Below are 13,755 nucleotides of genomic sequence, written 5' to 3'. Positions count from 1 at the left end.
GGATCACTTGTTTTTCTACTGTGAATCAGTGCACTGCTTCTGGAATGACATGTGGAGCTGGCTACAGTCCAGGTGAATTCAGTTACCCCATTTGACGGTGACCGTAATAAAATTTGAAATGCTTGCTGAGAATGCAGATTTTGACTTGATGATTAGAACGGTTTTGTTACTGGGAATTTTTTTTATTCACAAATGCAGATACTTTAAAGCTAAACCATGTATAAACGGATGGCTGAGTGACATTAAACTTTGGGCTAAGTTGCTGAAACTTGTGAATAACAAGTAAGCCTGTAAAATTGTTGTATTATTTAAAAAGTTTAATGTATGTTAGAAGGATACCTCCCTATTTAATGATCATGATTGCCCCTTTTTTATTCATATTATTTGTGCCTTTGGTTTCAAATCCTACAATGACAGTTTTTAAAAAAAAAAAAAAAAAAAAAAATTTCCTTTTATCTTCATTGTTTTCTCTTATCTCGTTGTACCGCTCAACCGAGGATATTTGGATGCTTCACATGTTATATTGCTGTTTATAAATAAAGTTCATTTTAAAAAAAAGAAAAAAGACAGCCCGGGACTGCCCGGGACATTTAAACAATGGATACCTCCGTATATAAACAAATTCTTGCTTTTCTCCCTTTCTTGAATAACAGCACGGTAAAATAAGAACAATGGCGCCTAATTAATTACATACTTAATAATACAGATTTAATAATATGTCACGTGAAGATTAATCAGACAGATTAACTGTTTACTGACAATTGACAGTGATGGCGGACATCATCATCACTATTCCAATCAATCCTCTCCACACAGACAATCATAAACACACTCGACTACCACTAAATCAAATTTAACCCGTACACAAACACGATTTGTAATGACGCTGGTTCAGTTTACAATAGTGCTCATTCGCTCGGTCAGCAAGTGGCGGTATCCTCGTACACTGGGGAGTAAACTGCCATTAAACGAAACAGGAGAAGAAGAGAACATTTGCACATGCGCGGTACGGATCGGGGAGTCCTGATCCGTAACTATCTTTTTTTTTTAGTTTTTGTCTACATTATATCGAAATGTTTCATCACTGAAAACATTTTAAAAGATACTTATTATTGTTAACATCTTAACATATATTCCGTAGCTATCGTAAAATGCTTCGAGCGGAAGTAGTAGCCTTTCGCACATGCGTGGTACCGATCAGGTTTCCGGTACGGGTAGTGGTACCCTAATGTGTGTTTGGAAAAGTTTGGAATATAACGAATCCGCTTAACGTTTGCGCTCAAATACGATTTTGAGGCAGCTGATTTAATCCGTCGGCTCACACCGTTTTGACCTCCACTTTTCCCAGGAGAGGGTTTGATTTTGTAGTGTTTTACAGTTTTAGGGGACCCGGGTCTGCCGCCGTTCTTTGGCTAACGTTAGCTCGTATCAGCGCTGTCACATGCGTTCAGCTTTCGCATGAGAGTTTAACCGACTCCGGTTTATAGGTCGGTGCCGCAGAGTCTAGGCCGGTTCAGTTTTGACCGTTATCGCTGCACTCTAGCCAAACAAGAGAGTCTTTGAATATGGTGTTTTTCACCTGCAACGCTTGTGGGGAGTCCCTGAAAAAAGCTCAGGTTGATAAACATGTAAATATCTGCCGGGGCTGCCAGGTCCTGTCCTGTATTGACTGTGGAAAAGACTTCTGGTAATTAATGACTGTTTACTGCTAGCCCAGGCTAACAGGCGCTAGATCAGCCTCGGTGCTAACGATTTGTGTGTGTTTGTCTACTAGGGGCGATGACTACAAAACCCACATTAAATGCATCAGTGAAGATCAGAAGTATGGAGGCAAAGGCTACGAGGCGAAAACAAACAAAGGAGATGTGAAACAGCAGCAGTGGATCCAGGTAAGATTCAGGGAAGAAAAAGAAAAACTCTGTAAAGCTTTTGGATCACTTAGGAAAGCCAACTGTTCTGCCTTTATGTCCTTTTACTGAAGAAAGTCCATGAAGCCATGAACAAACCTGGAGTCAGTGCAAAGCTAAGAGATGTCCTCCAGCAAGTCAGTACTTACGATAACGTACCGAGAAAGAAGGCTAAGTTTCAGGTTAGTATTACTTAAAACTGTACAAAGTAATCAGTTTTCACGTTAATGTTGATTCACTGTCACATTTTTCTTTTCCCATCAGAACTGGATGAAAAATAGTCTCAAAATACCAAACCCCAGTCTGCAGGAGGAAGTGTGGAATATACTTGCTGCAGCTGATAACGTAAGTTAGGCTTGTTAGCTCTCATGTTTTTAGTTTTTTCTGTGAATGTGTGCTTATTAAATTTGAATGTTACCAGGAAATGAGTGGAAGCAAACTGCTCCTTTTAACATCAAGTCTGCCATAAAAATAAAGAGTCTAGCATGTTTACAATAGCTGTAGTGATTGTCTTTAACTGCCACTGTCTGACAGGCTTCAGAGCCCCCACAGCCAGCTCAGCAGACAGAGGCTGAAGTCAAAGTACACACTAATGGAAAAGAAGAGCCGAATGGCCACCCAAGTGATGAGGGAGAGAAGAAGAAAAAACTGAACAAACGGGAACGCAAAGAGGCCCGACAGCAGAAGAATGGGAAAGCTACAAAAGGTGCTGAAAATACAGTCGCACAAGAGCTGGAGAAAGAAATGGTGGACAAAAAGAAAAAGGACAGAAAGAGAAAACAGCTCTCTGAAGAACCCAGTGATGATGATAACAGCTATGGCACTGAAAATGAGACATCAAGCAAGAAAACAAAGGGTGAGTCAAGATTTCTGAAGTGCTAGACATTATCTGTTACTGTCATGGTTAAACTGAGTTTAGGTATTCTCTAACACTCAAGCATTGGGGATGTTTACATCAGCAGCTTTGTGAAGTCTGGTCAGATTTATGTTTTTTTTTTTTTTAAGTGTGTGTGTATTTCAACATTTATTAGATAACTCTGTTATCATCCTTTTCCAGTTGATGAAGAAACTGAGGATGCTGATGATCAAGAGGAGACTGAGGATCGAGCTGCTACTAAAGGTACGGTGGAGCTAGCAATGACTAAGATTGCCCTCCTTTATTAAATGATTCGTCAGTGATTAGGCAGCAGAGGTCAGTGTTGCCTCTTTTGTTCAGAGTGAGAAAGTGACCCTTGGTGATTAGTGTCTGTACTGAAAGCTGATTTCTGTTTCTCATCAGGTAAATTTAACTGGAAGGGGAACATCAAGGCAGTACTGAGAGAGTCACCTGACCAGGAAATGTCAGTGAAAAAACTCAGAAAGAAGGTGAGCCATGAAGTGTTTTCATTGCTATATGAAATGAGGATGTAGTTGTTTATGGTAAATGGCCTGTATTTGTATAGCGCTTTACTAGTCCCTCAGGACCCCAAAGCGCGTTACACATTCAGTCATCCACCCATTCACACACACATTCACACATTATTTGTATATCAAACTCTTAAAGTTTCAAAGATCTATAATCTTTTATTAACACTAAAGTAAAAGCTTGCTCATGTTTTTCAGATTTTGGCTGCCTACTATTCCTACACTGGTGATAGGAATTTTAAGAAGGAGGAAGAAGTGCTAGCACTTTTCAACAACAAGATCAACAAAAATCCAAAGCTTAGAGTTTTGAAAGATAGAGTTAGACTTGTAAAGTAGACTCCTTTTGACATATTGCATAGATTTTTTTTTTTAATTTCAAAGCCATCATTGTCTTATTGTTGTCTTTTAATACAGTTGACATGATGTTGAAGATAAAATGCTTTTACCACCGATTTAAGTGTCCGGTTCCTGTTTGACTTAAAAATTTTAGTACTGTTTAATGTATGACAATTGTGATAGATGGCTGCTCTGTTACGCATTCCAAGCTCGCGGTAAGGCTGGGAAATGGCACCTTATCTGTGGGATTGGATGTTCGAGTGGGGGAAGGGTAACGGGAGAGGTGCACCTGAGGTGAATTAGACTCTCACACGGGACGAAGTTAATGCACATTCCTCGGCACCCCGAACGGGGCTCACTTGGCCAGGGATACAGAAGCCCCATAGAGGCAAGACGCTTGGTGTCAGCCTCAGGTGAAGTTTTAATGCTGTCTGATTTTGCACGACTAGAATGAGCAGTCTCTTTACCCTGTACGCACACGCAGACACACAGACGCACACACAAACAGGAGGAAATCTGCCCAGCTTTATGAAGCTCAGCTAATCCCAGCAGGTTTAACACTGATGCTCATTCATCACACTGCTTACCTTGTAATTGTATATTACATACTTTGGGCTTTAGTCAAGCTGTAACTGAAGTTTGGTAGTATTAAAATGATGTTTTCTAGTCTACCTGGGCTCAGCTGAACTTAATTCTGTTGATTTAATCCAGACCCCCCAGAATGCTGAAACTACATCTTCACTGCAAAACAAATGCATTCATTCAAGCCTTAATCTGCTGTATATGATTAAGAACATGCCGTTGGTATCAAAGTGAAATTATGAAACGTACAGCTCTGTGTAAAATGTTGTTATTTATATTTTACTTACAAAGAGCCAGACTTCCTCAAAAAAATATTTTTTTTAAGTGGTCTTGAGCAATAGTTCTTACAGTTTTAGTTTTTCTTTGGACATTCACTGCATTTCACTTATTTTCAGTCTAGTCTGTATAGCTCTCCATTTTCTTTCACTGATCTATGAATTATTCAAGCGTAGAAAAGCTACCTAACTCAAGGAATTTCCAGATGTTGTGCCTGCACAGGCAGCTTAAAAAACAACCGATTTTTATATTGTGTCTTTGGGGACTTTGTAATCAGCAGGCTGACCAGAAAAACCCAATATAATCCATTCCTGGTTATGTGATCTACAAAATGCAGAAAATAACAAGGTTTCAAAGACAAAATAACATTTTTGCATGAATAAAGTGTTTGCCAAAAAGAAAAGTTGGCATAGATTGACATGGTGTGCGATGTAGCTGAAGGATTTTAATATACTGGAATAGAAAAGAAAATGGCATCTGTTGCAGATGTGAAAACCAGCAAAGACTTGACACAGGAGCGAAAAGATGCATCTGGCCTTGTAGTTTTTGTTGAAGCCTCATCACAAATGGTCACTAAACGGCTCTGTCATGATTTGGAGCTCCATTTCAGCCAGCCTTGTTTGGAGATCGTTTAAAATTATTGGATTGAAGAGCATAGAATAGTACCATCAGATTTTGATCCACCAGGCAGTACAATTTGGAAAGTATCTGATTAGAAAAGGTTTAATTTTGCAGCATGAAAATGATCCCAGACACACTGCCAATGCAGTAAAAGCAGACCGGGAAAGAAAAAAACAAAAATCAGTGAAACACTATCAGTCATGGATTGGCCTCTTCAGATAGATTGGGTGGCTCAAGAGTTTTTTTTTTTAAAACTTATTTATTTTTGGTTCATAAAATTGTGATATACAGTGGGGCAAAAAAGTTTTTAGTCAGCCACCGATTGTGCAAGTTCCCCCACTTAAAATGATGACAGAGGTCAGTAATTTGCACCAGAGGTACACTTCAACTGTGAGAGACAGAATGTGAAAAAAAAATCTATGAATTCACATGGTAGGATTTGTAAAGAATTTATTCGTAAATTAGGGTGGAAAATAAGTATTTGGTCACCTCAAACAAGGAAAATCTCTGGCTCTCACAGACCTGTAACGTCTTCTGTAAGAAGCTTTTCTGTCCCCCACTCGTTACCTGTATGAATGGCACCTGGTTGAACTCATCATCTGTATAAAAGACACCTGTCCACAGCCTCAAACAGTCAGACTCCAAACTCCGCCATGGCCAAGACCAAAGAGCTTTCGAAGGACACCAGGAAAAGTATTGTAGACCTGCACCAGACTGGGAAGAGTGAATCTACAATAGGCAAGCAGCTTGGTGTGAAAAAATCAACTGTGGGAGCAATCATCAGAAAATGGAAGACATACAAGACCACTGATAATCTCCCTCGATCTGGGGCTCCACGCAAGATCTCATCCTGTGGGGTCAAACTGATGATGAGAACGGTGAGCAAAGATCCCAGAACCACACGGGGGGACCTGGTGAATGACCTGCAGAGAGCTGGGACCAAAGTAACAAAGGTCACCATCAGTAACACACTACAACGGCAGGGAATCAAATCCCGCAGTGCCAGACGTGTTCCGCTGCTGAAGCCAGTGCATGTCCAGGCCCGTCTGAAGTTTGCCAGAGAGCACATAGATGATACAGCAGAGGATTGGGAGAATGTCATGTGGTCAGATGAAACCAAAGTAGAACGTTTTGGTATCAACTCGTCGTATTTGGAGGAAGAAGAATACTGAGTTGCATCCCAAGAACACCATACCTACTGTGAAGCATGGGGGTGGAAACATCATGCTATGGGGCTGTTTTTCTGCCAAGGGGACAGGACGACTGATCCGTGTTAAGGACAGAATGAATGGGGCCATGTATCGTGAGATTTTGAGCCAAAACCTCCTTCCATCAGTGAGAACTTTGAAGATGAAACGAGGCTGGGTCTTCCAACATGACAATGATCCAAAACACACCGCCCGGGCAACAAAGGAGTGGCTCCGTAAGAAGCATTTGAAAGTCCTGGAGTGGCCTAGCCAGTCTCCAGACCTCAACCCCATAGAAAATCTGTGGCGGGAGTTGAAAGTCCGTGTTGCTCGGCGACAGCCCCAAAGCATCACTGCTCTCGAGAAGATCTGCATGGAGGAATGGGTCAAAATACCAGCTACTGTGTGTGCAAACCTGGTAAAGACCTATAGTAAACGTTTGACCTCTGTTATTGCCAACAAAGGTTATGTTACAAAGTATTGAGTTGTATTTTTGTTATTGACCAAATACTTATTTTCCACCCTGATTTACGAATAAATTCTTTACAAATCCTACCATGTGGATTCATGGATTTTTTTTCTTTTCTTTTTTTTTTTTCCCACATTCTGTCTCTCACAGTTGAAGTGTACCTCTGGTGCAAATTACTGACCTCTGTCATCATTTTAGGTGGGGGAACTTGCACAATCGGTGGCTGACTAAATACTTTTTTGCCCCACTGTAAGTGTCACATCTATACGAAGTTAAGCACTGTTACACAGTTTTATTTCAGTGAGGTATTTTAATAAGAGGAGTCATTTCATTTTCCCTAAAGATGACGAAATGCAGGAGTTGTGCAGTTATGTGATTTAAATAATTAGAATTTTAGCAACATGTCAGTCCAATCGTCATATATTACAAAAATAATAAAAACATTCCAACAAAAAGCTGGACTCTGGGATTTATAGCTGCTAAACTGGGTGATAGACAAACCATTAAGTATATTAAAAAAAATCTGTCTCAAGTCTCAACAGAAAAAATTTAGGGCTCACAATTACAAGCAACAATAAGAGAAGTGTCAGATTGCTGCTAGAGCTATGTAAATGTATACATTCACATTCAAGATTAGGCTTGGAGTAAAGCCAGCGACTATGTATTCTGCAAATGTTATGAGGGTTGGCATCAGAAGTACCCCATCAGACCACCCTCCCCTTAATCCTCAGTTACACTAGACGTGCATTTCTTTCCAGACCAGTGGTCCAGTTTGGTTGTTGCTCTACCTTTCCAGCTGCTCCTTAATAAAAGACGGGCACAAAATGTTTTTTATAGATATTCTTTTTAAAACGACAGAAAATTTCTGAACGGCCCATTCCTCTTTGCCAAATTCTATTTTTATACGTGTAAAGATATAAGAAAAAACAGTCGTATCTGTCACTTGAGTTAAAAGATTGAAGAGACTGAGAATACTTTAAATTAAGCATTCTATCTTAGAAAGATCCAATTGAATATATACCTGACGTTAACCTTTCAGAAAGTATTCTATGTTTTTACGTTTTACTTCAGCTATTTTATAATCGCTTTAAAGTCAAATGATTAAACATTTAGTTATTCTTATCATTTTATTATAGAATGGGTTTTAAAACTACAACCGTCTCGTTCAAGTGCGTCATAAAAAAGCGACTCAGTGTGTCACAGGAAGTGCCTTCTGATACACAGCTAGCTAACATTTAATGTTCATGTTAAGTTAATGGTAGCGTCAGTAAAATGCTGAACGACAGTGAACTTGCAAACTTACGGAATCGATTTAGAAGAGATGCAGAATTGCTTATGCGACCAGCAGATTCGGGTACCGAAGATGAAAAGAGTAAGGTTTAGAAAATGTATGCTGGCTAACGTTATTAGCCAGTTTGAACTAATATTTCTTCTTCGTCTTCTTCTTCTGAACGAACCATTTACGCTGGAAGCACCGTCACTGTTATCCACAGAGTTAACCCCGGTCTGTGACTTTAAAGGTGTCAAACTGTCACTTGAGTACAAATGGTGGTTGTCTGCCACAGGTACAGCTGCTGACCCGAGCAGAGGTTGATAGAAAAGTAACCTTTCTTTCTTTTTTTTGGTCTTTCTTTAAACCATTTAACGTTTTTCTTTCTTTTCATTACTTCGTCCCGGTGTTGTGGTATTAAGCTACAGGTAATTAAACGCAGACTCCCTCAGCTGTAACACAGCGGCTGGTCATTGTGACTGCAGCCTTTTTATTGTAATGGTGTCTTGTAGGCAGCTTGTACAACCGACACTTGTCCAACTCTGAGGCCTTAGCTGGCAGAAATCCACCAATTCTTGATTGTTTTGACTGTGAGACTGTGAAGAAACTCTGTGTCAGCTCAGCAACATAATACAGGGGACACTCTACCCCTACACAGTTATCAATTCAAGGGTCGTGCCTTTGCCAGTGTAAACTGTAAGATAACCGAGATTGAGATTTCTTATGAATGGCTTTGTGTATATGACACCCATACCTGCTTATCATCACTGGGTCTCTATGGCAAGATAATGTATTATAGTACTATGCCAATGTTACATGAAGGATGAACCATTAGGCTTAACTTTGATTAAGATGTACAGCAGCTACTTATCTAGGGCGTCAAGTTCATAGTGAACTCTTTGTATAGTGGAGTAGCACGCTAAGCCACTTCAGCAGCCAACAACAATCTCTGATACGTTTAATCAACCATTAAATTATAGAGATTAATAGCCCTCTGAGAGGGAAGATTGTCTGAAGGAAACCTATCAGTTTTGCCTCAGAAGCTGCTTAAACGTTAAAGGCTGGAATTTGTACAACAGAGATTTGTCGTATGCCTTCTGATGAGACAAATCTTAGATTTGATTTATGTCATCTGGTGCTATAACTTCAGTTTTCTTTGAGTAATGCAGGGTGTTTAATATAATAACTTTACTTAGCATCTAATTTATAGTAAAACATCGTAACAGTGTACGGTCTGTTCTTCTGAGGTGTCCTGTAATTAAGTATGCTCTTAAAAAGGGCTTGAGTTAATGCAAATAATTTTTGTGCTTTTGTGTTTGTTAGTTTTTTGTTTTTTTTTTATCTTTCAGGTCAAGAGGAAAAAGAGGTCAAACCACTCCCTCGCATCAATAAACACTCTGTTTTCTGGATTGTGGCTTCGGTAGTTGTGACATACTACGTGGACTTCCTCCGACACATCATGGAAAATGATGATATAAAAAGGTGAATGTGCTTTGTTGCTCACTCATTCCGCGTTATACTATTATTAAAATTTCTCAGATAATCACAGTAAACATTGTTCTTTTAAAGTGTTTGCTGTAGTTCTTTCTGAATATCATCAACATCAGTATATTTCATTGCATTTTGTGGAAAATGCATAATTTGTGATGATACTCAACATGAGTTCTATTAGCTAAGCAGGTTACTGTCCGCTTAGTTGTTGCATTTTGCCTGGACTATAGAACAGTACTGCTGTTTGGTTCACTAGCTGGTGCATGTGCACACAGACATTAGCTTGTATATTTTCTGCTGTTAATGTCTTTACTGTAGCTTATCTCATATAGAGTGACTGTTCTCTACTCTGCACTCTAATGATGCAGTGATAAGGAGATGCAGATTAGCACAATACCCTTGTATAAAAAGAGTCTTTCTTTTCTTTTCTTTTCTGGGGTGCACCAATTCCACCAAATGCCATACTCAGATACTTTTGTAACTTAATCATAGCTAGATGCTGATAACTGCAATAACAGAAAACATCCCACAATAAGAAGTGACGGATTATCTTCTTAAAGGCGTCACCTCCTCTGTGCACATTGTTTTTTTTTAATATATTTCACATAATTTTTGTCAAATCAGTATTTCAGTTTAAAATTTTTTTTATATTACTTACATAATTGTAGTGTTGGTGTTATAAAGGAATACCTTTTTTTTAACATTACATTTTCTTTCTTTATTTTTTAACTGTATCACCAAGCACTACTTTGTCGTTATGAAAGGTGCTTGAAAATCAAAACCCAAGAGGTGTTTTTTTTGTTTTTGTTTTTTTTTTCTTCTCTTTCAATGACATTGTGATTATATGATACTCGTGCGAATGTTTTCATGATGCAGCATGTTCTCTGTTTGAATAGACTAGCTTTAGATGTTGACACTGATCCTCATTTTAACCTGTTTTGCCAGTTGGTGGTTCAGCGTTGGTCTGTTACTCCTGGGGATCTGCTTGTCTCTGGCCACATTTTGCATTGTGTATTTGGAGTGGTACAAAGGCATCCAGCACTATGACCAAGAGTACCCTGCCATTCCTCCAATCACCACTGCAGCATTTATCGCTGCATCATGCAGGTAAAACGGGACATATCCTGCGTAATTACAAGTTAACTCCAAAGCATTGTTTTCACACAAAAAATGCAGCCATAGGTTTATATGCCAACAACATGTATAGCAAAGGCTATAGTACTTTTCTTCTTTAAATGTTTTTGCATAAACAATTTTATATTCTTTTGGGTATATAGTAAGAGATAATGGTAGGCAACTGACTGTCCAGTAAGATTTAAATGTTACTGTGGCATGTACTGTAATCAAAGTGGATCTTAATCTGTAGGGAATGAAAGCTGCTAAAGCTAGCCTCTATTGACTCAAACTGATCTAAAAGTATGTGTGTAATGTTATGAACAGTAAAAAGTGCCTAGCATTTCAGCACAATTTAAAATATGTAATAATTGACTTGTTTAATGGCAGCCATTTTGATAGCAGGTTAAAAACAAATATTGGTATTTAATCAAGGCTATTTGTGAAAGTGGAATGGAGCAGGTTTAGACATTTTCTTGCAGGTGTTTGTGTGTATACTACTGTGCAAAAAAGATGTTGAACCAACCCTCATTTCTTTATAATTTTCTAGGGAAATTGAAAGTAGGGGCAGCAAATTATTTTCTTTATATATTGTCTTGCATATTTGCAATATGCAATGCAGTATATAAGGCAAAAATAGAGTTTGTACAGTTCTCAAAAGCTGGAAAATCTATATCGTGTGTATATATGGTAATATCAATATGGTATAATGAATTTGTATAACCATTTTTATTTTTTAACACTGTCTGAACTCCCTTAGGCAAATCTTCTTACCATTTATTTAAGTAGTCTTCAGGAATAGTTCTCCAGGCTTCTTGAAGGACATTTAAAGCTCTTCTTTGGATGTTGGCTGACTTTTGTTCCATTCTCTGGCAAAATGATCCCACACTGCTTCAATAATGTTGAGATCTGGGCACTGGGGAGGCCAATCTATGACTGAAAGTTGGGCTGTGCGATATGATGAATTATATTAGAGGATGATATCGAAACGCTTATTGTTTCATATTTATACTCTATCACAAAACACAGTATTAACTGAAATATTCTTTCATTGGCACCACACAAGAACCAGCCAAAAAAAATTTAGGAGCTCGTTATATGATTTTGTGCACTGGTCAAAACATTCAATTCCAGGTACATAACTCCCAGCCGAAAACACTTCACCACGAGTCGATTTGCCTGTTTTATATTACGAGTGTCGGGTAAGTATTGGAGGAAATCAGCAACGTAGCATACTACGCTGGAACAACAGATATGTGGGTGAGCCGAACAACACATCCTTGTAAGAGTTTAATGGTGCACTGCATCCGAAACCGAACACTCTGCAGTCAGTGTCTGCAGAGGTTAGTTTCTTGACAACCATACAGGGACAGTAATGATAGCTGGAGGGCTCAGGGAAGCGCTTTCATGAGTGCAACGGGTCATCTAGTTTGTGTCAATACGCCATGTGGTTAACGCCATGTGAGGGTCATATTTGTTTCACTTTTGATTTAATTTAAATGTAACAAGAAATATTACTTCTGTTTATATAATCAACACATATAATCACAAAATCTACAGAAAATGTACTATATTGTGATATGTGTCATTATCGGGATAACAGATGGGTTATATCAGGAGATTTTTGGTCATATCGCACAACACTAACTGATAATGTTGCACTTTTGGTTTCTCTATCCAGTTAAGTTTTTACTTCATTGGCAGTGTGTTTGGGATCATTGTTATGCTGAAAAATAAAGCTGTCAGTCATCTTTCAGTTCATATTGCATGGTGGATCAAAATCTGCCAGTGTTTTTCTGCATTCATAATTCCATCATTTTCGACACAATTTCCAGCACCATTGGCTGAAATGTAGCCTCAAACCATGCCAGAGCCTCACCGAGTTTTACAAATGGCTGTAGGTACTCATTTTTGTACCTCTTCTGACCATGAAAGTGATGATTTGAACAAGAAATTTGAAATTTGGATTAATCGTTCCATAAGACCTCTTACCACATATTTCATTTCAGTTCATGTCTAATTTGGGATAAATCAGCTTTTTTTTTTTTTCTCTCTCTCTATTTTTCTTCCTTGAGAATGCCTTCCTGACAGCTAGGGCCAGTGAAGGAAGTAGAAATAAATTGTGTGTTTTTTGTGACAGGCTGCTTTTGTTTTGTTTTTTTCTTTAAGTTGTCTGTTATATGTAGACACAACACTGGGTCATCCCTTGACTTGGGTGCTTTTTTTATGCTTCAATGATTCATAGGTCAGTGTTAAGTGGACAAGAAACAACAAAAACAAAATCCTTTGAAAATGGACAGGTACAAGGACTGGACTAATAGTTGAGTGAAAAAGCAGCTAATGTCCAAAGAAAAGCTTTGAAAGGCCTTCAGAGAACCTTGAGAACTATTGATCAAGAGCCCCAAAAAGTTGATTCATCCAAGTGACTTCTTTAGTCTCAGGTGACTGCAGGTTTCGCCATCCTTTTAAACAGTACATTTGCACAATAACTGAAACTAGCACCACTGACGAACAATGGGCGTGAGGTCACTTTCTTGATCATTAATATCCAAATTTTCATCACCACTAATCAACAACCATTGATCAAAGCCCATTGATCAGTGGTTGCTATGAGTACCATTCACAGAGAGTTGGGAAACGGCTGCAGTCACAGCATTGTAAGATGGTGAAAGATGCACCCATAGTCCACCTCCTCAATTAAGAGATGGTCTTTCCCTTTTCAAGTAAATGGTCTCCTTGACCCCCTGCTCAAACCAGTGTTCCTCCCTGTCGAGGATCATTGAAAGAGTGGTCACTGGCCTGTAGGTGTGAGTAGACTCCTGGCCTGACTTTTCTGTGTTGTGCCATCCGCTTAGCCAGAGGTTGTTTGGTTTTCCCAATGTATAAATCATGGTTATTCTCCTGGCACTTAACAGCGTACACTATACTGCTCTGTGTCGGGACATCCGATCCTTGGGGTGGACCAATTTGTGACGCAGTGTGTTTCTGGTGTTAGGAGAAAATGCGTCTCAGCTGTTCTGATATTCCTGACACATAAGGGATCACTACGGGGTTTTCCTGAGGAAGCTCTTGTCCTTCTTCTCTCCTGGATCGCCTGGA

At 39.0% G+C, this 13,755-nt stretch overlaps 2 protein-coding genes across 3 annotated transcripts in view; both read left to right on the top strand.

Annotated features, from left to right (window-relative positions):
• The first annotated feature begins 1,144 nt into the window (after positions 1 to 1,144).
• lyar (Ly1 antibody reactive homolog (mouse)) lies at positions 1,145 to 3,763 on the top strand. Its single transcript, XM_026168605.1, has 8 exons — positions 1,145 to 1,687; positions 1,775 to 1,889; positions 1,982 to 2,089; positions 2,172 to 2,252; positions 2,442 to 2,763; positions 2,965 to 3,027; positions 3,187 to 3,272; positions 3,510 to 3,763. The coding sequence occupies exons 1-8, from the start codon at positions 1,566 to 1,568 to the stop codon at positions 3,645 to 3,647; spliced, it is 1,035 nt and encodes a 344-aa protein (XP_026024390.1). The 5' UTR covers positions 1,145 to 1,565; the 3' UTR covers positions 3,648 to 3,763.
• A 4,202-nt stretch (positions 3,764 to 7,965) lies between these two features.
• tmem128 (transmembrane protein 128) overlaps positions 7,966 to 13,755 on the top strand; it is a 13,611-nt gene continuing 7,821 nt past the window's right edge. For both annotated transcript variants that reach the window (XM_026168609.1, XM_026168608.1), the window contains exons 1-3: positions 7,966 to 8,154; positions 9,402 to 9,534; positions 10,489 to 10,650. In XM_026168609.1, the coding sequence (XP_026024394.1) occupies positions 8,055 to 8,154; positions 9,402 to 9,534; positions 10,489 to 10,650 (395 nt within the window). In that variant the 5' untranslated portion in view covers positions 7,966 to 8,054. The remainder of the gene's footprint in view (positions 8,155 to 9,401; positions 9,535 to 10,488; positions 10,651 to 13,755) is intronic.

The sequence above is a fragment of the Astatotilapia calliptera genome, chromosome 5 (assembly GCF_900246225.1).
Source record: "Astatotilapia calliptera chromosome 5, fAstCal1.2, whole genome shotgun sequence".
Lineage (NCBI taxonomy): Eukaryota > Metazoa > Chordata > Actinopteri > Cichliformes > Cichlidae > Astatotilapia > Astatotilapia calliptera.
This window is presented reverse-complemented; position numbering and strand designations above follow the sequence as displayed.